The sequence below is a fragment of the Podarcis filfolensis genome (genome assembly GCF_964270895.1).
Source record: "Podarcis filfolensis genome assembly, chromosome: 11".
Classification (NCBI taxonomy): Eukaryota; Metazoa; Chordata; class Lepidosauria; order Squamata; family Lacertidae; genus Podarcis; species Podarcis filfolensis.
The window spans coordinates 26,597,561-26,623,872 of NC_139613.1; the positions used below are offsets into that span (position 1 = coordinate 26,597,561).

Here is a 26,312-nt window from a genome sequence, read left to right on the forward strand (position 1 = left end):
CTGGTTGCCACACCAAAACAATACTGTACAGCTGGAAAAGGCTCAGAAAAGGGGAAGCAAAATGGCCAAGAGGCTGGAGCAACTTCCCTATGAGGCAGAAGTGGTTTGCTGAGTGCAGTGGAACAGCTCTACTGGTTGCCTGGCAGATGGGTCGTTGCTGCTTACAGTGAGGTGAAGGCACAGCAGTGGGGAGGTCATTGCCAGCAGGAGTGCCAAATTGGGTTTTAGACAAATTCACGACAAATAAGGCTAGCAATGGCTGGAGTACTGCAGGCACAATGGCTCTAAATACTCATTGCTGGAGAAAGCGTGGTTGCTGCTCATGTCCTGCCAGCAGGTTTCCCATAGGCATGTGGTTGGCCAGCATAAGAGCAGGGTTCTCTATAGCCTATACGCACCTTTGGTCTGATTCAGCCAGGCTGTTTTCATGTGCCTACCACTGACCAATTCATTTCGGCACCTGAGGCAAAGCACAAAATGGCATCCCCCAGGGATGAAGAGGTGAGTGAAGATCTACATCAGGAATAAGAAGGGGAATATATATAGACAATGGGAACAAAAGGGTGGGAATTAAATCAACCTTACCCAATGGTTGAAGTGAGAATCAAGGGCCATCATGTGGGGGAAGGGGCCTGCTCTGAATCATGCCAGGTGGGTGTAGAGCCCAAAAGACCCCTATCAGCTGAGAGGCCGCTGTACTGGTGGCATTTGCTGGGGGGGGGCGTCTGAGGAGGACGCAGATCCGACCTCCAAGGAGTACCCCACAGCCTTTGTTGCTGCAGCAATGATGCATTCTTTGGAAGCAGGAACTGCTGCCCTCGCAGATCCTGCCGCCTGACCACTGCCCAGTGGCGTAGCATGGGGGGTGCAGGGGGGCCGGCCGCACCGGGCGCAACATCTGGGGGGGCGCTCGCACTTGCAGCTCTCTGCCCCTACCTGGCTCCACGGGTTAGGGGGCGCAAATTACTTGCCTTGCCCCGGGTGCTGACAACCCACGCTACGCCACTGCCACTGCCTAATGGGTGGGCTGGCCCTGCCCCTGCCCATTGTCCATGCTGGTCAGGGGGTGCCAACTTAAGTACAGTCATACCTTGGATTACAGATGCTTCAGGTTGCATTTTTTCAGGTTACAGCAGTCGCGCATCCGCAGAAGCACTAAATTGTGCTTCGCACATGTGCAGAAGCGCTGAATCGCAACCCGCGTGTACGCAGACACACCGCTGCGGGTTGCAGACACTGTGGGTTGCGAACATGCATCCCGCACTGATCACGTTTGCAACCCGGACGTCCACTGTAAAATATTAGGGGGAGCGGCAGGTAAGCCCTGTCCTGCATAACAGATCACAAGATGTGGCACATGCACACCATTTGAATGCCAATGCCCATCAACTTTGTGGGGGGCGGCTCCCTCAAATATTTTATTGGGTGGGCCGAAGGGACCTCAGTCCCTACGAGTTGGCTCTCCTATGATGCTGGCTGAAGCTTATGGAAGTCACCTGAAGCCCCCTCACCCATTTACAGAGGCGTGCAAATGGCAGATGGTTGTGAAAGGCGCAGGAGCCCACCAGAGAAAAGGCTAGCAGCCTTATCAAGGGGCTCGATAGACCAATGCGGGGGCAAAAAATCGTTTGCGGGGGCAAAGAATCTGGTGTGGCCAGGCGCCCATTCTGCAGGAAAGGAACGTCTGAGCGGGGGGGGGGGGAGGCGCCTGGCTGGTCTTCGATCCCCTTGGCGCGCGCTGGGGATTTCCACACCCCCCTAAAATTCCTCCCCCCTCCCTCCCTCCATATCGTTCACTGTCATCTCAGCGGGTCAATGGCCGGTTCTTTTCCTCCGGCCCGCCACCCGAACGGAGAGGGGCGGGCTGCAGCAAGAGGAACCTTTTCGGCGCGCGAGGAGGAACCGCCAAGCAGCCCGAGGGGAAGCGGACGGCCACTGCGGTGGCAGCTGTGGCGGCGGCTAGAGCGAGAGCAAGCTGGAGAAGCTGCAGCCTGGCTGGGCGGGGAGGCGGCGCTTGGGTCCCCCAGGCCTGGCGCGGGTTGGCAGGGGTGAGGGAGCGGAGGCGGGGCGAGAGGCGAGCTGGGAGGGACGCCAGCCTGCGCTGGGCTCGGGCTGCCTGGCTGGCTGGGGCTGAGGCGAAGGAAGCAGCGCGGCGGCGAGCGAGGGCTGCTGTGGCGGCGGCGAAGCAGCAGCAGCAGGCGCAGACGGAGGCTTGGCGCGCTCGGCTTCTCTCCCTTCGCTGCAGGGCGCGCGGCTGGGGCCCGGGCGGGTGCGTGACAGCCGAAGGTGAGAGCCTTTCCTTCCCGCGTCGCCGTCCCCTCGCCGCCACCCGCCTCCCTTCCCTGCCTCGCTGCTGCCGGCCTAGCGAGCGTGCGGAGGGGAGTCCGGCGGCGGCGGGGCCGGGACGCCGCTTGGCCGCGCGCTGCAGACATCCTGTTCGGCGGCGCGAGGCCTCTTGCCGCCTGAAGGGGGGCTTCGCTGTCTCTCTCTTGCGCGCGGCTCCTGCTTCTTCCCCTCGCGGTGACAGGCAGGCAGGCAAGCAAAGCCTTGCATTGCATTCATTTCCCGTCTCCCCTGCCCAGCTGGCTTGGCTGGAGGAAGTTGAACTGGAGCGGAGCGGCGTCCTTGCAGCAGCGGGACCCGATCCCCGCGCCAGCTGGTTTGCTTGCGAAGGAGGGAAAAATGCTTTCTCTGGGAAAGGGCGCTCAGGGTTGCAGGAGGTTGCATTTATGGCAGCTCCGCTCCTCAGCCCCAGACCAGCCTAGGTGCCCTCCACTCTCAAGGTCTGGGGACTGGGAAGGGTGCGAGGAAGGGAGGAATTGCCGGGTTAAATATTTCGTATTCCCTGCCTCGCCTCCCCCTTTTTTGGGTGCTGGTGACGGCCGACAGAGTTAAAGCTGCGCTGAACTGCATGCATCGCGGTTAAGCGAATTCTCAATCGGCTACAGGTCGTTTGAAAAACCCGGAAGGAATAAACCCTCTCGCTGACTTTATATTTCAAAATCTGAACACGTTTCCTTTTTCTTTCTTTTTCTGCCTTTGGACTTTGCACAGCGGCTGTGCTGCGTGAGGAAGTCCACACTGCTGGCTTATGTGGCGAAGCAAATCAAAAGAGTGCATGGCACTTCTTGGTCTAGACAGTGTGCAGTGGCAAGAGTGGAGCACAAGGTGCTAGACTTGGTTGATGCTAAATAAAGCTGGCTAAATATTGACACTAAAATCTCATTCTCTGGATAGGTGAGCAATCCACGGAAGTTAATCTGGAAAATTGCTTCACACCATTTTCCTGATAGGAATTTTAATCATGTATCGGAAGGCTAAACCCCCCTCCCCACCGCACTCCTGTAATGTATTCATATTATAAGTACCGAATTTGCATAATGTTGTTCAACATAACTTTGCTCTTTTCTACATGTATTGTCTTTACTATTTTGAAAAAACTTTGATTTCTCTTATAAATAAATAAGCAAACTCTTACTACCCTATCCGGAATACACAGGGAGACTTACTGGTTTTAATTAGATGCAATGTGAAGCAGAGATGCAATTTGTTGAATTCATAGCCCTGATATTATATGAAGCTTGTGTTGCCAAAGCTGCATTTCAGTGAAGTGTAATGAGCTGTTAAGCGGACTTCTTGTGCTATCCCTGAGTGCTGCATTGTGTTTGCTTTGGGATTTACTGGTGGCATTTTAGAAAAATAGCTCTTATTAGTGTATAGTGTCTTTCCTGGAAATGGAAAGTGTCTGGTTCTGGAGGAACAAACGGCTGGTTGAAGGATTTGAGTTCAGGAAGGGGAGAGGAAAGTCTTGTGTTTTCTGCTGCCAAATCCTTGCCTCTAAGCATTGGATTAAAACGTGCCCACACTGAAAAAAGAGGGTATGAGATGCATAGAACCATTTGAATAGGCAGAGAAAATTCTTGCTATTCAGATGACAAGTGCAAAAGGAATTGCAAAAGGAATTAAGCAAGGTGTTGCATTTTCACATGATGTGTGTTGCTGGGTTATATTTTTATTAATTCATCAACAGAAAAAATCCAGTGTGTGGTACCCATAATGTGAAAAATGAAGACATTGGGTTGTACCCAACATAATCTCTACTCAGAGTAGACCCATTGAAATTAATAAACTTGACTAACTTATTTTTTAATTTAAATAGGTCTACTGTGCGTAGAACTTAGTTGGATACAGACCAACTAATTGAATGTATAAGGGAGCAAAAAACAAAACAAAAAACCAACACCCTAGTAAAATCTCTGTGGTGCCGACAGGAGGAGCTATTATAACTTAAGGCTATGACACTCACAGGTGCAATCCTGTGCCTGTCTACTCGGTAGCAAGTTCTGTTGAGTTCATTGAAACTTACTTCTATTTCAGTAGGTACACAGTTGTAGTCTTAATGTGAAGCTTTTTGAGGAATGAATGCAAAGTCTAAAAATTTGTATAGTAGAACAGATGCTTTGCAAGTGTAAGGTACCAGTTTGTTAAATAATTTTGGCCAGAAGAGCTGGGAATGACTTCTACAGTCAGAGTACAGTGGTACCTCAGGTTACATACGCTTCAGGTTACATACGCTTCAGGTTACAGACTCCGCTAACCCAGAAATAGTGCTTCAGGATAAGAACTTTGCTTCAGGATGAGAACAGAAATTGTGCTCTGGCGGCGTGGTGGCAACAGCCTCCCATTAGCTAAAGTGGTGCTTCAGGTTAATAACAGTTTCAGGTTAAGAACGGACCTCCGGAACGAATTAAGTACTTAACCCGAGGTACCACTGTATACTGTTCTGAGGTAGAGGGACTGCTATAAAGAAAGAATCCCATGACTCCTCAGGATTAAAACCTGTAAGCTACAGAAGGATAAAATCTGGACCACATAAATTTAATGGGCATTCTGCTTCTTGATCAGGCAAATCCAATTCCACTTTATCTAAAAGATCATAATAATGTTTGCATATAGGACTTGGATTGCCCTGCAGTGCTGTAATCACTTATAAGTAAGCCCCATTGCACTTCATGGAATTTACTTCTGAATAGATGTGCAGAGAATAGCATTCTAACTTCTTTAAAAGCTCCTATAATTAGTACAGGACTGTTTACAATAATGGCTGGAGACAGTGTTTTAATTTTGTTTAAAATGTGATTGGCTTGTGGAACACATTAATAGCACAAAGAATAAATGTAACAAGTTCTTTTAAAAAGTTATTGCTTAATGTGTAAGGTCATAAAGATGTCTTAGGCAGAGCAAATAGCTCTTCAGCACAACTTCAGAAGCAGAAAACTCATACTAAAATGTCTTGGTCAAGGAAACAGTTGAGTCTATCCTGAGAGATTCTTTGCTGTTCTCAAACTGACTGCAAACCAGAGACTGATCTGTACCCTATCACTTGCTGGTATAAATACTGCAGTATTTCTGTATTATGGAAGTATTGGAGCACGGCAGCTGTGTTGGTAAGATCCATCAGTTTGCTGTCTTGGAGAGTAGGCTTAACAGCTAGAGGTTTGCTGGGCAAGACCATTGCTTGGCCCTGATTTCCAATACAGATTTGTACTGGCTGATAACAAAAAGGCAAAATGAAACTGCTGCATTTGGGGAATACAGTACATGGGTATAGAGAAGTTCAGCACTTAACAAAGCGACTTGGGGCGTTTGCTTCCCATGTGATACATTGTCAACCCTGAGGTTCAAGGGGGTTGTTGCCGTATTGTATCTACAGTGCAACCCTCCCTTTTCAGATTTAACTGAAAGTTTGTTGGGCTGGGTGGAGGGGCTGTGCTATCTTTCTCTACTGGTGGGGAGGGGGGAAATAGGTCAAACTAGACATATTTTACAGTGTTTAGAGAAGAACTCTAATTGGCAGTGTGCCAAAATGGTTGTGTCAACGAGAACAAAGTGAGTAGGCCTTCTCACACACTTGTGCACTTGTGGAGCTGAAACTATTTCTTAGCGTGATAATAAATATTTCAAAGCATTTGAGATATTTGGAGAAGTGTTAATTTTCTGGCACAGGTTGTGTATATATTTAGTTGAGTGTTGGCGATGTTCCAGACTCTCAAGTCAAGGTGTGTTTAAGTGGACTTGCTTGTTTGTTGCAAGAATTAGTGACGAAAACAATGTACACAGAAATCACTGTAGAACAATTTAATTAATACTTACGGTGCATTCTCCCTTGTTTCCAGTTCCAGATGTGTTCCTAGGCATAGGTGTGAAAGTTCTAGAGTTATTAGTAGACTTTCATAGCCAATGCCGAAGTGTTCAGTTCCTTAGTGGGGGCATGTTGAGGCACATAACCTTACCTCCCCACCACTATACTCCAAGAGTCTAAATCCAATGTAAGATGTTTGGCTAGCTTCCACCAGTACATAAGAGCCCTGCAGGATCAGATCAAAGGTTTATCTAGACCAGCATTCTAGGCGAGCCTGATGCCTGGGCAATAGCACAATCCCATAGGTGCAGTGGCAATGCTGTGCAAAATTCTGTGTGCTGTATCTATGGAAAGTGGTTTTCTTTTCTATTAGAGGCTGTTTACTGAGTGTAATCAGTAAATATATTTACTGATATGCATATTTTTTCCTTACTAAGAGGTTTACCTCTGAGTTTTGTTGGTGGGCTTTGTTAGATGGATTTGCATTTGTCAAGCGACTTGGAGGCTCCACCTTCTCCGGAGGACCGAGGGGACCTGATGCGACATCCTGTTGTCGTGCATGCGATTTTGCGCGACATCAGGATGCTGTGCAAGATCGGGGGGGGGGGCACAGTGCCTCAGCCCCAAGGAGCTGGCAGCCTTGTAGCATATCAATTCTTTCAGTGCATCATTTCCCCTTCTTGCAGATACCAGAGAGTGGAGAAAATTAGCATATAGTGATACTGCATGTTCATTTGTGGGTTCCTAAGTAAATCAGAAAGGCTGGAGTACTGTGGGAGAAGAGCTTATGTAGAGACGCTACATGGTGCCTTTGGATGGTTGATAACTTGTGGCATCTTCAGAATCAAAGGGGCAGCTTTGCAGTGAGGAGTGTAACAGAATGACAGAAGAGGTGGCGGGGAATAGGCACTTGTAACAGAGCTTACTGGCTCTCAAATGTAATTGTTTAATCAAAGCAGTCAGTATACCCAACTAACATAACCAAAGTAGGAGTTTGGGAAGGGACTGTACTTGCAGGAGGTCTGTTTCTCCTCTTTCTTTCCAAAAGTTTCACCTTTTAATTATATTGATAGATGGCGGCTTGTGCAGAACTGCTTCTTGACATTGTCTATATTTACAGGAACGCTCTTTTACACTTGGCTTACAGTCACACAGCCAAATGACAACATGCATGAAAATAATTCTGTTGACGGATGATGATTGGTTGTCCTTATTGATTAGTCTTCACCAACATTTCCTCAGTGCATTGGAGATGTAGGGGATCAAAAGGCACTTTCCCCCATATATTATGAAGTGTGGCTCATGGAAGAGTAAACATGGTGTAAAATCCCATGTTTTTAAGATCATGAGAATCAAAGGTCCTGTTATCATTACTTCCAATATATTTGCCAGTCATCGGTAGACAGAGATATGGCACTTTGTGCTCCGTTTTTCTTCATTCACACACAACTGCACATTGCAGGTCTAGATACAGAAAAAGATAACAACTTTTAGTAAACATTTACATTCATTAGTAACCATCGGTTAAATTGAGAAATATTTCCCCATATTTTATCCTCTGATGCTACTGAATCTGTGTCATTGCTATTGCTTGTGAAGCCATCTGTGCTACAAGTTTCTTCACATAATTCCTCTTCTTCCTGTGAACTCACTAATACAGTCATCAGGTATCTGTCATCATTAATCATTCAACCAGTGTTATTAATGGAGCAGTTGGTGATAATAGCAGTACAGTTGTCTTCACTGAAATTTTTGGTAAGACGTTATTTGTATATAGTGAAGCAAAGTGCTGGATGTAGGAGGAAAGAGGTTAACAGTGGTACCATCACTGTTTTGGATCTCAGTATCTTGAGCTTCAATATTTTGTTTGTGTGAGATTCTATTTTGTTTCTAATTTCCCCACATTTCTATGGTGGCCATATTTTCACAGAACAGTAAGCCATGGTTCAATAACAAACCATGGCATACCACAAATCATGCTCATCACACTCCTTCCTTTACTGAGCTGGGTGGGAACAAAGCAGAGTGCTGTCTGAATGTTACATGTGAACCAGCACTCATTCTTTCCTTGTCTTCAGACGAGCCATGAGCAGAAGCCAAGGTTTGGCTTGTTTGGAGAGAAACAAATGTAAGCCCTGGTTCACATTTATTTTCTCTGTGCTAAGCAAAGCGAGCAGCAGAGTAGATGCAATATGAGCAGTCATGGTAAACCATAGTTTACCATGATGTGTGAACCCAGGCCAGGTCCTAAGAACAAATTCAGGAGACATATTAGAAAGCTCTTTGGTTTCCAACACCCAGAAACTTGAGGACCATGTAGGACAGGGGGAGGGGACCTTTTCTGGCTGGTGGACCAGATCCAAACCTCCACCATCCTCTGCAGGTCACCTTGTCTAGGTGCGGGAGGTAATCACTTGTCCCATTGTGACATCAGGCGATAACTTCAAAGGTGCTTGCTACAGATGAAGAATGTCTATTTGCAGCTGTGGTTTGAATCCAAACATCCAATTTGATTTTCATTTATTTATTATATTTATATACCGCCTTTATCTTCCGAGGATATTAAGGTGGTGTACAGTGGATGCTCGGGTTGCAAATGTGATCCGTGCGGGAAGCATGTTCGCAACCCGCAGTGCTGTGTCTGCGCACACACGGGTCGCGATTCGGCGCTTCTGCACATGCGCAAAGCACAATTTAGCTCTTTTGCAAATGCGCAAGCACCAAAACCTGGAAGTAACCCGTTCTGGTACTTCCAGGTTTGGCGCGGTGCGCTACCCGAAATCGCGCAACCCGAAGTGTCTGTAACCCGAGGTATGGCTGTATATGGTTCTTCTCCCCAATTCATTCTCAGAACAACCCATGTGTTAGGCTAAGAGATGGTGACTGGCCCAAGATCACCCAGTGAGCTTCATGGCTGAGTGGGAATTTGAACCACACTTAGCTCAAATGGACGAAGCAGGGCTCAGTTTCAGTTCCCATCAGCTGATGGGCACTGAAAATGAGCCCCGCTTAGTGCAGCTGATCCCAGTGTGGCTCAGATGCATGAAGGCACAGTATGTCACAGTACAGAACATGTATACTGCCTTTGGTGCAGAAGACAAAACTGTCTCCTTAACTCATAATTTTCATGCTTTTTGATGCATGAATGACCTTGTAAGAACCTTAACTCTACTGAAGGAGTTTTGATCCTAGAATTATTAGGTCAGGTGTAAATGGTTTCTGTGACTTTGAAAATGTAGGATTGGGTACCACGTCTATTCTACTACGAGCCATAGTTCACGAAATACAGATCTTCAAAAATTGTGTTATGTGATCCTACTGCAACTGGGATAGAGTGGGGTTTTTTCCAGAGAATTTCTTTGGCAGAATTAATCCATCAGTTGGAATTTTCACATAACCGTTATTCATTATACTTTGCAGCAAATGGTAGAGTGGCAGTATAAAAAAATATTATCCTGTAAATAGTCTCACCTGCTAGAATTACATAGCCCCCTGAAGACATTTTATTCTTTGCTTTAAAAGGTTTTCACTGTTTAAGTGAATGCTTTCACTTGTTGGTACAGCAATTCAGCAATTAGATTATGATTTGAATTTAGCTTTTTCTATAGCTGTAGAATGAATAGCAGGTGGAATAATAAAAACTTTATAAGGCACCTACTGTTCTGGATTTCTGTAAGCTAGTGTTTAGTGTGTATATTTATAGTATTTTACAGCAGTGTATTGCTTTTTTAACTTCGTAATCACACCAACATGATTTAAATGTTCAAGCCTCGTCTTTTGCTCCAGGTCTAATTTAAGTATTTACCACTTCCCCCAGCCTGACAAAATACTGCTCCTTAGGTGGTCTAGCTTCAGTACAGTTACATAAAGCTGTGGGAAATCACATCAAAATATGAAAGGAGTAGGTTAAAGTCTACACAGAAAAATTGTAACCTTGCTGTTAAATGTATAGTTTCTGAGGAAATAAAAAATGGAGGCACGTGATTTCATGCATAAAATCAATTTGTGTTCAAGCAATGCTTCTTCTCAAAAGAACCACCCCAAAGCAAGAAGGCATGCTTGGGAGGATGCCATGGGTTAAACCCACCCTAGTTTAATTCACTCTTTCTCATGCTTGCCCTCAGCATTGGAGAAGGTAGACCAGTAGGGGGAAGAGCACTGATCCCCTAGGAGTATAGCAGATTTTAAAGATAAGAACCCTAGAGCACTTTTCCTGTCTTCTCCTGGCTTAGAACTTAAGCTCCTCTGTCCATACTCAGTCGCTAGATTCTGCCATGATGGATATTTGTTGAAGGATGGTTTGCGCCACAAACTAGGCCTAAAATGAAAGACCTGTGCACCTTCACACTCTCTCCCTTATCGTCACTTTTAACTGTTTGCCCCTGTTTCTGTCTTTTTAAGCATGTATGATACAATCGCCTTTTAATTGCTAGTCATTATCCCATACCTATTTTAAGTCTTATGTGTTCAGTTTATCCGTATGTTTTATCTTATGCTGGTCTGTGACCACAATAAAGTTTGATATTGATATTTAAGCTTCAGTAATTTGAGGGGGGTGGGGGTAGAAGTGCGCCAAACAGAGAGCAGGGGTGACTTGGCCATTAAGGATGAACACTTATTAGGGGGACTTCCCATAGAATCATAGAGCTGGAAGTGACCCCGAGGATCATCTAGTCCAACCCCCTGCAATACAGGAATATGCAGCTGCCCCATACGGGAATCGAACCTGCAACCTTGGCATTATCAGCACCATGCTCCAACCAACTGAACTATCCATTCTAGCAACCCCTGGACTGGAATGCAGAAGCATTGTTCACCTGGTTTCCCAATGCAGAGGTCGCTGCTGGTAACTGAGAGAGGCGAGACGGTGGGGCGGGTGGCATGCTGTGGGGACAGTCAACCTGATCCCCCCACCTCTCTGCCCACATCATACTTATTTCCACACCAGTGTGCTCCTCTCAGTTACTGGCAGTGACCTCCTCAGTGAGAAGCCAGGCAAGCAATGTTGCTCCACCTTGCTCTGTCCCACCAGACTGGACTTGATTTCCAAAGTAGAGGCAGTACTACAAGAAGTGGCACACTGGAAACTAGGTTTCAGTACATGCACTGAAGTTGTTAGTGCTCACCCCCTATCTATATTACAAAAAGAGGGGTGCTCGTGTAGGAGCTTCCTCTTGGTGCCAAGTAGATTCTTTTCTGGGTTGGCGTACCTCCTTGGAGTTCTACTTTGAAGTCCGTTTTGTCAGGTCTTCCATTATAATTTTTGTTATGTGCCAGCACACCTGTTTCTGAAACATTCCCCACTAGAACCTGAACTTACCATAGCTAGAGCCTTCAATGAGAATGGGAGTAATTACGTTAATTTCATGTTTGAATTTTTTTCTTCCTCCGTAGGTGAAGTATGTGTGCAGAACTCCACCGCAAAAAGAAAAGTGAACATTTTCCAGCAAGTACATCAGAAGGAGGTGCAGCAAGGAGTAATTTTCAGCCCACCTTGAAAAATTGTGCCCATAAGTGCCAAGCTGACCTGAAAAGGAACTAGCTGGGAGTCTATACATAGATAAAAGTCCACTCTTCTGAAATTTCACTGATTAAATGTAAAAGACGCACATACAGCCTCAGCTGTACAGCCACAGATTCTGGTGCTTCTTATGTGTTTGTGTTACAGTCCTTCTAACTGACACGTTACTTCCCCTGTTTATAACTTCTTTCGCTGTATATACAATAAAACCGAGTAGCACTGTGTTGCTGTTATTCGCTAAAATAATTGAATGTTAAGACCTTTGCCAAAATGAGTGCAGAAGGATACCAGTACAGAGCTTTATACGATTACAAAAAAGAACGAGAGGAAGACATTGACTTGCACCTGGGAGATATTTTAACTGTGAATAAAGGTACTTTAGTGGCCCTTGGATTCAATGACGGGGAAGAAGAAAAACCTGAGGAAATCGGTTGGCTGAATGGTTATAACGAAACTACTGGAGAAAGGGGGGACTTCCCAGGAACTTACGTAGAATATATCGGGAGAAAAAAGATTTGTCCCCCAACTCCAAAGCCTCGTCCTGTTCGACCTCTTCCTGTGGCACCAAGTCCAGCAAGAGTAGGAACAGACAATGATCAACCAGGTTAGTAGCGACTCTCCCCCATCCCTAATCATTGTGGTTCAATGTCCAAACCTTTATTCTATGGAATATTAAGTGGATACTGCAAACGGTAAGTCATTGAAATTGGTCAGAACACTGGTAGCTTTATTATTATTATTATTATTATTATTATTATTATTATTATTATTATTCGTATTTCTCTAAACCATGTTCACTTTGTAACATCTGCATTTTCCTATTTGGGCTAGAAAAGAGTTCATGCTTTCCTTGCATTTTGATTGCCCTTGTGCAGCATGACCATAAAATAGCAAAAACCATAATGGTTTTGGGAAGTACTTCAGCATACTTGCCTTCAGACTGTGTTCCAGAGAACCCTGTGGTACTTCAGTAAGAATGTTGGTAACGGCAAACGAGTTTTCTTTAAAGATATATTTTCCATTACTACCAAATTTCCTCTGTAACATTTTACCCTTTTGAGTCTCAGGGCATGTTGTCAAGTCAACTAGGGTGAGATCTGTACTCTCTTCAGTGCTGTGCACTTGAAAATCTACAGAACCCTCTGCAAAAAGCAGGGGTTCTCTTCAAGACAAGTGTGGAAAGGGTGTCCTGAATGTAACCCCCCCCCAAAAAAAAAATCTGTTGGTCTAACACATAGGACAGGGAAATTCTAAGATAATAAATATTTCAGTTTAGAGAAGCTGTAACCAACATGGTGCCCTCCAGATACTGAACTATAGTTCCCATCACCCAAGATTATTGGCTGCACTGCCTGAGGCTGATGGGAGTCTGGCAATGTGTATGATCTGCATACATGAATTATAACTATTTCAATAACACCTGAGTAGTTGTAACCACACATATCACTGAAACTATTACTTGCGGCTGTAAATGGAAATGAAATATCACTGGTACTGTTGGGTTGTATTCATGTGCCAGTTCTGCTAATATAGCTTAATATTTAAGAAAACATACACTAACTTTATTCAGATAAATACATGGTTTTTAAATGTAATAGGGGCCAGCCCTACCATCATGCAGAATGAGGCAACCATCTCAGGTGGCAGATGCTGCTGCAGCGGCCCATGGCTGCTCCTCCAGATTCCTCCAGTCCTTCCACTGCCCCCCCTCCTAAATGTGGCCTGCTGCCTCAGATACAGTGAACGATGCCATCTTATCACTAGTGTTAATGTAAGCTTCAACTGCTGGCCCAGCTGGTTTTTGCTTGAGGGAAACACCATTTTGTCCTTTGCTTCAGACGGCAAAATGCCTTGGATTGGGCCTAAATGTATTTTTGCTGTCCTCTGAAGCATACTGGTATTGAAAGCCAGGTCAATCAACTTTTTTTGTAAGAAATATATACATGTAAGAGAAGGAGGTTGGGAAGGAGATGGTTTTCACTAATTCTTTCACCTCCCCACAGTCTATGCCCCCCATATTTGCTCCAGAGAGTTGGGAGGACCCTCTGGAACAGCATGGGCAATGGTTTGGTGCTTGCAAGGGGGCATGGGAATCACTGGAAATTGCCTCACTCTCATCTTCTCCTGATGGAAGGTTCCAATGGATCAGAGAGTCTTCCATCATTAGAGAGATGCCAGTTGGATGCAACACTTAGTCTTGGTGACTTCTGGTCCTTCGTGTTCTCTTCAAGCTCTCATGTGTGTGTGTGACAACAGAAGTAACTTACTAGGAAATCATTTTTGTTACTTTAAATGAATTCACTTAACGTGAATCTTTATCGCTTTGTTTGTTGAGTAACAGTGTTTGTCATCTTCGCCTTTCATGGACCCCAGAATGCCGCCTGCCCACCAAAATCCCAAAGTAGTACAGAGTGGTAAAATGTTAAAGCTTGATTCAGAAAAGTAGTCGCTGATGGGAAGGTGGCAAAGTGGAATGGAACTGAATTGCAAGAGGTGGCTCTGGCTACATGTATCTGTGTACATCCATCTCCTTTGACGTTGCCTGGGGAGATTCTGTTATTCAGAATGCCCACAAAGTAGAAGAGAAAGTGGAAACATGTAACATGGTACTTTCTGCTGTCTTTCTTACACATGGCAAATGTAAGCACCTTGCATGTTTAATAGATCCTTTTTAGAACAACAGAGGGAATAATTCACAACTGTGTGAGTGTTCCACAAAGTAGTGACAATATGGCTGCCTACAGCTTTATGTTGAAAACATAATCTCCCCTCACATATTAGATATTAAGAAATGCCTTTGGATCCTATGGTGTGGGGAAAATATTTGGTGCTTAAATACCAGCACTGGTGCCTTCCCTCTTCTGGAATCACAGTGTAAATTATTAAAAGTGGAAATTCTGTTCCCAGGATAATGAAATGGTTAATCTTTTATATAGTCCAAATGAATGTGGGCAGCAAACCAACAGGAACCTTCCCAGGATAATAAACCATTGTTCTGCACATTAGAGTGCATTTTGGCTATAAGGAGACTTGATGTAAAGCTTGCTTGATTGTATTTGGTCAAGTTCATATTTTCCAGGCTTAATTTTTTCATACTGCTCCATCAGTAGGAGAGGGAGCACATGAGGAGTGATGTTTCTTACTGTACTACTTGGAGTCAAATTGAAAATGAAAACATAGTTGTATAGTTTACAGATTAGGCCTCTGTTGTGGTTTCTCACTGATATATTCACCATGGTACCTTTCCCCCAAACTATTTTTAACATGTGTTCCCATAAACAAAACAAGCTTTATTTGGGGTTTCTGCTTTTGTTTATCAGACTTAGTAACTTGATACTTGGAACACTTCTCTTTCCTTAATCAGACAAGTGTTTTGTCTTTGTGAGCATACATATCCTGAAATCAACAGATGTGATTGAAATTTGTGCACTATGTTTGAGGAAGGCTGAGCTTTAATTAGCTAACAGAAATGTTTTCTTTTTCAAATTTAATTCTCTATGCTAACCTAGGATTTAAAATATATAATGCTAACCAAAGCAATTTAATGTATGCCTAAATAACATAGGCTACATAACATAGAAATTCTTAAGGGGTCGTGGACGACAAATAATAATTGTTTTCAACAGTTTCGTCTCAGCCTTTTGCAGTTAAAGTAACAGTTTTGTAGCACTCTAATTACTTAACAAATTAGTAACTGGCTTACCATTCCAGGATCTTTGTTATCTTCAGCACTGTTTTGCTTTGTGAATTGTTCTACATACGTTTAAGCTTTTAACATAAGTATCAGTCTTCACTTTTCCCTTCATGTTCCTTTGACCTCATTGCTTACAATCCTTTCCCTTTGCATGTATCCAGCAATTTAGGATAACATTTCGCCCATCTGATGAAGTGGACCTTGCTTACCAAAAGCATGTGACTGTGACATAAGAAATACATTAATCTTTAAGATGCCACAAAACACTTTTTTAATATAATAACATGGTTAGCCTTACTGCAGAAAAATGAAATTCCTCTTTCTAACCCCCCGTTATTAAAATAAAAATTAGTTATTGGGAATTCCAGTGATTATCTGAGGGTAGGACCTCTGTGTACTCATGTAAGTACATCTTGACAGTAAGGGCCAATTTAACATTATCTTAATGATGGGTGCTACTGCTTCCCCATGTTTAGAACTCTTTCTGTTATTGTCATATCTAGAAAGAGGAATTATGTGATATGGGGAAACCATGTGGTTATGTCAAACACCAGTATCATTTCTTCCAGGGATGTTGGTCTTGGAAGAAACCACATTACTCGCCCACATGGTGTGGTTTCTCTTTTCAGATTGGAGCCATAAGGAATTTAGCCAACAGGAACCGGCTGTCACACTGCTGTGGTAACCAAATAGCCATAACTTATGGATGAAATTCAGGAACATCCCCTTGAAATTTTGTAGACAGTGCTGTTTATACTTGATCATTATTGGGGGGGGGGGAGAATTGGGGTGATTGGAGAAGTATGGATGGTCTTCAACTAAGTTTTGCTCAGAGGAGGCCCATTGAAATTAATGGACCTAACTTAATCCTGTTTGTTTCAATGCATCCATTCTGAGCAAATTTTTGTTGGATACCTCCCAAAGTATGTTTCCCTTTCCCCTTCGGCTTATTCTACTCCACTAACATTTGTGTGAGTATCAGTGCTGGTATAATCATATGGTTGCAAGATGGAGGGCACTTCTATTACTCCTCCTGCCAAAAGAATAATAATCTGTATAACCTTTAAGACATTTATTGGTTATTCTATGTGTTTCCACACACACACACACACACACACACACACACACACACACAATCACTTTTGGGTATGGTGGTTGTCCTACCAATTAATATTAGAAATATATTTTCAAAGGTAAAAAGTTTCCAAAATAACCTTGCGGGGGGAGAGGGAGAGACATAGCGGTGAAGGGGAGGACATATCTTTGTGAGTTTCACCTCTCCATTTGACAACATTCGACAAAGCTGAACAGCATGGTCTTTATGTATGTTCTGTCTTTTGTTGGGAATTGCACAGAGAGGGAAATGCAATTATGAGCACCCTGCAGAAGAATTCAGATAATCCCTAGGGACATCTTCCTCAAGGGAGAGAGGCTACTTGTACAAATAAACAATATCAGGAGTCTTTAGTGATAGTAAAATATTGAAAATTGACAGTTCAACGCTGTGAAACAGCATCCTATTCTACAGCATATTTGTGTTTCTTTTAAGAGGCATTGCAATCTACTGGTCTGATTCCCCAGCAAAGCAAGTGGGGTTGGTTGTTTACTCCTGAAATAAAGCTTCTGAAGAGATAAGTGACAATATCTCAGCTTGGAAAAATCTCTACAGCTGTTTTCCAGACCCAGAAATAAAATGTTTCAAAAGTTTATTGCATTATTTACAAAGATGTGGAATAATATATGAAGTCTCTTCAATATTTGTACAGATACTTCTGTGGGAGGCAGTTGTCTAAAGCCAGGATAGTGGGGAATTCTTGGTTTCCCCAAACGTGTTGGTGTATCCATGAAATATATTGCAAAACCAGGTGTTTTTAAAACCTGTGACATTTACAAGTAACCTCCTGCTCTAACTCACATTTCAATATGTATCTTGATCCCTGTACTCTAAAATAGCAATCAAACAAAGTAGCTGAGAAGTTGGTATCCCATCATGGACTTGTACATCATGGACTTGCAGATGTGCAGGAAATCCAAGAATGGGCTATATCTACATGTTTGCCCACAGAGATAATAGTTCTCTTCAGGTGTTCTAAATACCTGCGTAGGAGGCACAAAGATGTACGTGTTGGCTCCACCCCTTCACCCTGCGCCTTCCCACTTTGAGCAGGAAGATCTGAAGTGGGATAATAAGCCCGTTCAACACCATAAATGCAGGAATGTCAGGATGGAGGGACGTGGGGCTGACTTCCTGAACCCTGCAGCCTCTGTATAGTTAGCCACTGTTAATCCCTAAAGAGGGCTAATGTATGCATGCTAACAATTCTGAACTCCTCAATGAAGAGGGGTGTGTGGATGCAAGTATGTGTGTATGTGTACATACACACAAATATATATGGCTGTTTTATTCCTAAGGAGAAGAAGAAAAGGGGAAGGAATTATTACAATTTGTTGTTGTTGGTGGTGGTGGTGTTATACCCTGCCCATCTGACTGGGTTGCCCCAGCCACTCTGGGCAGCTTCTAGCACGCATAGAAAGACAGTAAAACTTCAAACATTAATAGGCTTCCCTATACAGGGTTGCCTTCAGATGACGTCTAAAGGTTCTATAGTTACTCACTTCCTTGACATCTGATGGGAGGGCTGTTCCACAGGGTGGGTGGGTCCTGCTAGCTAGGGATGATGGGAGTTTTAATCCAAAAACAGATAAGAGACCCAAGTTTGGGGAACTCTGATATAGATGGACATGGTAATACACTTTCTGAACAACTTTTACATTAATACTGTTGAAAAATGGATTGACATTTCAATATGCCTCCTAAAATGTCTACCTGTTTAGGAAGTTTCTGTTCACTAGTGGTTGTTTTTAAGGGCTAAATGGCTGATTTATCAAAGGACTTCTAGGTAGCTTTTAATCTTAAGTAACATACACACAAAAGGGATGGGATTATCAGTTTGCTTGGCATATTTTTGGTGTTACATTTGAACAACTGATTTATTTATTTTTAAGAGGCTAAACCACTTCCCCCTCAATGCCACAGAGCTTCTCTAACTGCTGTTTGACTCCATCTGCTGGTAAATACTCATAGTCCCAAAAATATTTAACACAAGTAATTGATGGATTGAAAGTAATAAAATGGAATCCAGTCTTCATGTGTGTACCCCCACCCAACCAAGACAGACATCTTATTTAAATATTGTATCTAATGGTTTCAACCTAGTAGTGTATCTGATTATAACTCCTGCTAAAATTAAAAGAAAGCCAAAACCTGTCGTCTTGTCTACTTTTAGGGCCACTTGCTTATGTTAAAATAGACAATTGCATACCAACCCCAAACCCCCATCCCACCCAACTTCTAATACAAAATTGAAGGATGTTCTTAATTGGTGGTAATGTGCATTGCTGACACAGTCTACAGGTTTAGCAGTCTTTCACTTGGGGTTTACTTATAAAGGAAGACTTGGGTTTTTTGCAAAACGTGGTCATTTGCAGCTGCTAATTTCTTGCCAAGAAATGATTAATTCTGTACCACCATGCCCCCTTAAACCTTTTCTTAATGCCATTTACAGATACACAGTTTCTTGTGAAAGAACGCAGATGTCTGCAGTGCAGCTGGCCATAAAACTTTCTGCATGTGTATCTTGCTTAAAATCTTGTGTCCATGATGAATTACCATGAAATCAGTCTGAAGGCTGAAATCTGAGGAATTACCTTATTTTAATAGCCTGGAATGAAAAGGGCATTTGTGTTGCACTTTAAGTATTTAGCAGTGGTTATGGCTTACGCATTCTGTGGCATTATACTGACAGTACTGAAGGAGTGGTTGGGTTTGCTTTATTAAATCCAGCCAGCTTTTAATTTTTATTTCAAAACAGAAAGATTCAAATGCCATGTCCTAATTCTTTAAATTCTCATCCTGTCCTATAACAAAGATAGTGCACTATATAACAATGCATAAAATCAAATAAAACACAACATATTTTAATTTTATTTTTTTTAAAAAAACTTATGTTGACTAAACCCTGACCCCAGAAGCCAGCCCAGACAAAGGTCTTACAGTGCTTCTAAAAAATATGCTTAGTTTTTTTGGCTTGCATCCAAGGGGAGGGGAATTCCACAGCTGCAACAGAGACCAAGAGCTCTTCTGTCTGTGCCTTTTTGTTGTCTGAACGGATCCAGTGAATGGAGTTCCAGCAAACTTTCTGATGCCCTGAATAGATTGAAGTTGGTTAGCATGTTTGTTTGACTTGCATTTATTTAGCAAACAAAACTTTAAAAGCACAGTGCAACATTGGGATTTAATACGCTGCATACATATCACAGTTTTCCCCCCTAAGAAGTGTTTGAATTGAACTGTGTGGTTGATTGCTGAAAAGTCAGTAAACCACACCTGCACTGCAGTATATGTCTACTCAGAAATAAGTCCCATTGACCTTACGCTCAGCAGCACATGTTAATAGAAGGGCAGCCTTAGTGTTGACTAAATGCTTCGTTCAAAGCTTTACTGGGAAATTATTCTTCTCTGAATGCTTGTAAATATTTTAACACACAACTCAAGAAACTGGCTAAGAAAAGAAATGAAGGGACCAAAAACTTGTTAGGCCAATTTTAGCATGCTTAGAAATCAGTGTGTTTAGCTTTGTTATACAGTGGTACCTTGGTTCTCGAACAAATCGGCTCCCGAATGCTGCAAACCCAGAAGTAAGTGTTCCGGTTTGCAAACGTTTTTCGGAAGCTGAATGTCCAACGTGGCTTCCACTTGAGTGCAGGAAGCTCCTGCAGCCAATCAGAAGCGACACCTTGGTTTTTGAACGGTTTCAGGAGTCGAACGGATTGCTGGAACAGATTAACTTCGAGAACCAAGGTACCACCGTATATGCATGTGTGTTTAGGAATGACTCACTTGAAACAATACAGTTCAGGAGCTGTGTAATTAGACTAGTATTGCATAGTATAGTATCCTTTCATTGTGTTACTAATCAATTTTATGGCATATGCATTTTAGAAATGGAAAAATTTCCACGGAAAAATATAGTAGTGGAAAAATTTCCACCCCCGTCACTGAATGTATCACATACAAATATTAGGAGGCTAGTCATGGCTGATCTTAGAATGAAATGGAATGAGGAATAGAGGAGGAGCCAAGCTTAGATAAGCCTAAGATGTTTAGAGATTTGTAGTAAAATTTAGCTGTGTTTTACACAGGGATGTGACTTTGGTGTGGCTCACTTGAAGTTATAATGTGGCTTAAGGAGCCAAGGTAGACATTACAGTGGTATCTCGGGTTACATACGCTTCAGGTTACATACGCTTCAGGTTACAGACTCCGCTAACCCAGAAATAGTGCTTCAGGTTAAGAACTTTGCTTCAGGATGAGAACAGAAATTGTACTCCAGCGGCGCGGCAGCAGCAGGAGGCCCCATTAGCTAAAGTGGTGCTTCAGGTTAAGAACAGTTTCAGGTTAAGAACGGACCTCCGGAACGAATTAAGTACTTAACCTGAGGTACCACTGTATATGGGAACGTGAGCTTTCCTTCACAATGCAAAGGCAGGAAATCATCATCCCAATACAGGGGGCAGCGTTTACAGAGAAGAATAAGCAGGTGGATGGGAACCGACCCCTTCAACTTGCTGATCTTCTGCTGATAGTCCCTCCGCTGCACTCTCTATTATCTGTGGGGCTGTAACTGCATTTCTCAGGATAAAACCCAGAGTGGGCCCTAAGACAGTTCTTGAATCTGAGTCTCCCAGCTGCAAACCCCACAATGCTGCTTTCTCAAAGTGCAAGTCACTGGAGGCAAAAGTAATCACTGCCGCAGTGAGTACAGAAGCTCACACAGCTGCTTGCCTGCTAAACTGAACATCATAGGACATCTCATGATGAATGGTGAGCAGGTGAACGACACAGTTTGCGCCACTGCGATTGCTTTCTGTTACAAGCAGAGATTTAGTCATAATTGCCCTGCACTGTAAATGCAGCAAAACCCAACTCATTATCTTGCATCTGTGGCTCATTTCATTCATAGTCAAAACTGGTCTCTCTTTTTTACTTGCATGCCTTGCTGTAACGGTTAGTAGTGAGAACAGTACTGAGGGGTCTAATAGTCTGATTAAACTTGCTGGAGCAAGGGGAAGACTCTTCGCTGACCAGCAGCAGGAGACATAGAATTGGACTCCCCAAGTGAATGAATGACTGCTCTTCCTTTGTGTAAGAAAGCAGGGTGCTGATTACTACAGCTCAGAGCTATCCCCATACATGTGCTTTTGTCTTTTGTTGAAAGAGAAACTGATACTCAGAGAAGCGGGGCTTGCATCCTGGTCTCAACTGTGAGCAAGCAATGACAACATGTGAATTCCAGACAGGGCCAGGAATGGATTAAGAGCTTCCTGTCAGTGTTGTGTATCAGGCTGTAAATCTTCAGTTTTAAACAGTCACTTGAATACTTAATCTTAGCAGTCCTTGCAACAACAAAAATCCAACAAGGCAGGCCAATATTATTCTTCCACATACTACAGATGAGAAGAGATGCTAAGACTTGAGAAACTGTACTGAAGGCTACTTAGCAAGTTTGTGGCTGAGCTAATATTTAAACTGGGGTCTGCTCATGCTTTTAACCCAACACTAAAGCAGACGGCAAAGAGATATTTCTAGACATTATGGCTGTGCAGCTTCATAACAACTTCAGCCTAAGCACATGCAAAGTGGTGCATCGTGAGACAAAAGTTCCTGATTGCACATAGATGCTGATGGTGTCCAAGTTGGTTGAAATTGTTCATGAGATCCTTGGTTCATAGCAAAAAGCTCACTGACAGCACCTGCTGATTGTATAGCAAGAAAATTGGTTGTGTGTGTGTGTGAGAGAGAAAATAATGAAGGGATGTATGTGGACCATCACCTATGAAGGAAGGCTTGAGAAGTTCCAGCTGCTGAGTTTAGGGGGCAAAAGAAGACGATAACTCATCATTATGAAAAGTGTGGAGAGAATTATGAGAGAGAGAAAATTCTCTCCAAACACTAGAACATAAGAGTGATACAGTGGAATTGATCAGTCACAAATTCAGGACAAATAAAAGTAAGCTAAACTTCTCTCAATAATTATGGAATTTATTGCCACAGAATGCCACAGCAAACATGAGTACATGTCTTTTTTTAAAGAGGGGGAGGCTATTCTTTGCTTTATAAATTATGATTACTTCTCTTGAGAGAAAGAAGCTTCAGAAATGGTTGCTGTTTGATTTTAAGCTTTTGAACATGGACTATAGAACAGATTTAGAGTTCTTGCCAATTCAAATCCAGTCGGCTGTTCCAAATCCGGAATAATTTAGCTGATAATTAGCCTGCATAAGCATTTTTATGAAAAGCATTATTGAGGGCTTTTCCTAGCATAATCCAGTTCAGAGACTTGACCTCTCTATGGGCTTCAGAGTCTTGCTTGTTAGTAGGAGAAAGTGTTGAGGAATGCATGTTCAGTCATACAATGGTACATAACAAGAGCTACTTGTTTTTAAATCAGATATCTAGATTTTAAAGGACCTCTGTTCATCCAGGAAGGGGCCTCCTCAAGTGCACTGATGCTGCAAAGTGATGGTAAAAAAAGAAAGGAAAAAACAAGCTTTTAAAAAACCACCCTTAACTGCCACCAGTTCTGTATTTTTGCAGTTTCCTCTCTGGGATATATTTTTGTGCTGATGCTAACAAAAATCTTTACTATTAATTATTTGTGGTCCAGAAATGAATTCTAATGGGGCATAATAATTTTGGGGCATAATAATTACCAGTGAGATGGTAATAGCTGCAATACATGCCATGGGCTTTTTAAGACCCCTTGTTGTTAATAAACTGACAGTTGTCCTCACTAATTTCTCAAAAGCTCTTTGCAGTGAATGCACCCTTGATTTAAAACGGTTACAGGCTAGTTTGACCACTCCAGACAGCTTTCAGCAAATAAGGCTGTTTGCTGGTCAGAATTGTGTCAGGCACTGCTGGGCACTTTGAGAGAGAAGGCATGATCTTGTGCCTAACAGTCAGATGGAGAGGAAAAGTGGTCACTTCAGGGGATGTCTCAGTCAGCACTATGTAAGTGTGCAACTGCTAGGAACCCACAGTGTGTATTGCTGGCATCACTGGAGAATGCTAGGTGCTTGACAACTATATGCTTGCATAGTGCTGACTGAGACACTCAGGGTCCCATCATCACTTCTCAGCGGTTACTGGCACGCTCTCCTTACTGCCTCCACCCTGACTGCCTATTGGCAGCTCCCAGATTTGTAAATAGACACTTTTCTATTTGCCTCTGGTGATGAAGAATTGCCTCGAGGCATGTGGGCAGGGAAGATTTTGCAATTTAGGAGAAATGGCACTCCCCCCCCTCTTTTTATGGAGCAGGAGACAAGTTTGTAACTTTTGTGAGCTTGGCCATAATTAAGGTTCCTTCATAAGCTGTTCATTAAAGTTAAATGCCCACCATTTGAATGACTGAAGTAAAAAAAAATTTGATAGTGTAAATATCTATGATGTTTGAGCATTTTTGCCAACATACGTTGGTGCAACTCTCCCCACAAGCACCAGAGGGGGAAGACAGTTATAGGCTGGTCTAGGGTTTTCTCCAGATGTTTCCTCCAAAACTCACAGCTAGAGGTTTTTTTTTTATTATATTTAGGTAAGAGAAGGAACCAATTAACTTTTTTTTTTTTAGTTTGTGCTATTTGCCTGATGTTCAGCAATTTTCATTGACTGTTTGTATCAAGACAGAATAAAAGCACATGTTGCCCCTTTTAATCTGCAAGGTTGAATTATCTTTTTCGCAAATAACGACCACTGAAATTCTTTAAAAACAACATTTTAAATTATTTTGCTAAGGGTGCGTTTAACTTTCTTTTTGTTCTCAAATATTCCATATTTGTTCAGAGTAAGGCAGGAAAGAGCAAGCTGTCATCTTCCTCCTACCAAGGTCGTCAGCCAAATCCCTCATTAACGTGAGTGAAAATAGGATCAGACCAACGAAGATTATCCGGGATTGCCTGTTTAACCTGGGAATCTTGTCTGAGAAAGTACTGTGGGGTTGCACTATAGCCATAAGAACAGCCTTCAGGATCAGGCCAATGGCCCATTCAGTCCAACACCTGTTCTCACTGTGGCCAACCAGATAGCTGTAGGAAACCAGGGAGCAGAATATCAGCACAAGAAACACCCCCCCCCCACCTCCACCTTCCTGATTTCTAGCAACTCGTATTTAGAAGTATTGCTGCCTCCAACAGTGGACAAAGAGCATAGCCATCATGGCGACTAGCCATTGAAAGCGCTCTTCTCCATGAATTTGCTTAAAGCCATCCAACCTGGCAGCCATCACTGCTTCCTGGGAGAACACATTCCCTAGTTTGACTGTGTGGTACACGAAGAAGTACTTTGTTTTATCTAAAACAAAAGTTTATCCCAAACCTTTGGGAGATTCCATCTAAGAACATTGTTAGAATACAGTAAGTGTTAGAATTCCTGCTCCATGATTTCAGTCATGGGATTTTTGTCTATTACATGATGGTGTACGTTTTGACTCCACAGAGTGGGAAGTGAAGGAGACAGGATGTTTCTGTTACTGTGTTCCGTGAAGTGGGACTATTGTCCTTTTTTGTTTTTTGCTGTCTGGTGCTAGAGAGAGAGGGAGCCATGTTGCAGTGATCTGTATGTGTTTGTATGTAAATAAAGTAGATTAGCCAAAATGCTGAGTTGCTGAGGTCTGTTACACAAGCTGTGAAGTCTCTGCGGATCCCTAAGTGTGCCAATGTCTGTTGTCATCGGTCACTGTGATGTTCGGGCTGAGCTCCGGAATGAACGACCAGGAGGGAGAGAACATGCCAGTTGGGAATATGTCTCTACCAGGGTCCTACTCAAGTGTAGGACAAGCTCCTGACAGTAGGATCACAACTTGTGCACATTCAACTCGTGTGAAAGCAGCTTTATGCTCTTGGCAGCTTCCAGAGCATGAGTAGAGAAATGTCACATGGAATCACCTCTGAATGATTTCATGTGGTTGAAGGAAAAATTTGAATTACTTCAAAATTTGATTTTGTAAATGCATGAAACATTTTATTTATGCTATTCATATTTTGCCTTTTACCAAACAGCTGCAAGCTAGCTTACATTTTTAAAAATACGGTATCATAAGAACACATCCACCACACTAAACAGCAAAATTAGACCAGGAAATAAAACTGTGAGGTCAGTAGTGAAAGCTAGACCAAAGCAGTAAATAAGTCTGAAACATCAGTAAAAGCCATTGAAGACTTGGACTAACACAGAAGGCAACAGCACCTAAGAAAGCACAAGCCAAATATTTCTTGGGAGGGAGTTCTATAATTAGGGTGCTATCATGGAAGATGAGCTCTCTCCAGAAGCTACTTGCTTAGACAAGAGCACCAAGAAATTGGTGAGCAGGTTTCTATGGGTGAAAGCAGCCCTTTAAATACTAGGACATGTAGGGCTTTAAAGGCCCAGACCAGCAAATAAATGCATATACAAAGACAGTAAATGTGCATTTGCAGATGCCCATACAGTATTATACTGGTACATGTAGCAAGAAGCTGGAATGAATTATATCCCCTCTTAACCTGTGAAGAACTTGAGGGACTGTTTTATATTTTTCTCACCGCACACTTACTGTGGAAGAACTCTTCTAAAGTTGGAACAGCTTGTTTCTTCAGTATGGGAAATTTCTTCCACAGAAACAGAAAATTAAGGTTTTATTTATTTATTTCACTATTTTGGTTTCTTAGGGAAGAAGAGACAAAGCAACAAATCAGTTCTTAACAGTAAGAAACCGCCCAAGACATTTTGCTGCCTGAGGTGAAGCACAAAGTAATGCCTCACCTCCATCCCACATTCTGAACCCAAGTGGACTGGCAATTGAATCTCATTTTAGCACTGGTAATCTTCCACTGCACCAGTTAGGGGCCCCAGAACA

The 26,312-nt window shown here is 42.9% G+C and overlaps 1 protein-coding gene across 2 annotated transcripts in view; it reads left to right on the forward strand.

Moving 5' to 3' along the window:
* Positions 1 to 1,977: 1,977 nt before the first annotated feature.
* The window catches only part of PIK3R1 (phosphoinositide-3-kinase regulatory subunit 1), a 62,548-nt gene continuing 38,213 nt past the window's right edge, over positions 1,978 to 26,312 (forward strand). Inside the window, exons 1-2 of one of the 2 annotated variants that reach the window (XM_083576146.1) lie at positions 1,978 to 2,286; positions 11,537 to 12,267. In XM_083576146.1, the coding sequence (XP_083432272.1) occupies positions 11,934 to 12,267 (334 nt within the window). In that variant the 5' untranslated portion in view covers positions 1,978 to 2,286; positions 11,537 to 11,933. The other variant, XM_083576147.1, reaches the window with a different exon arrangement.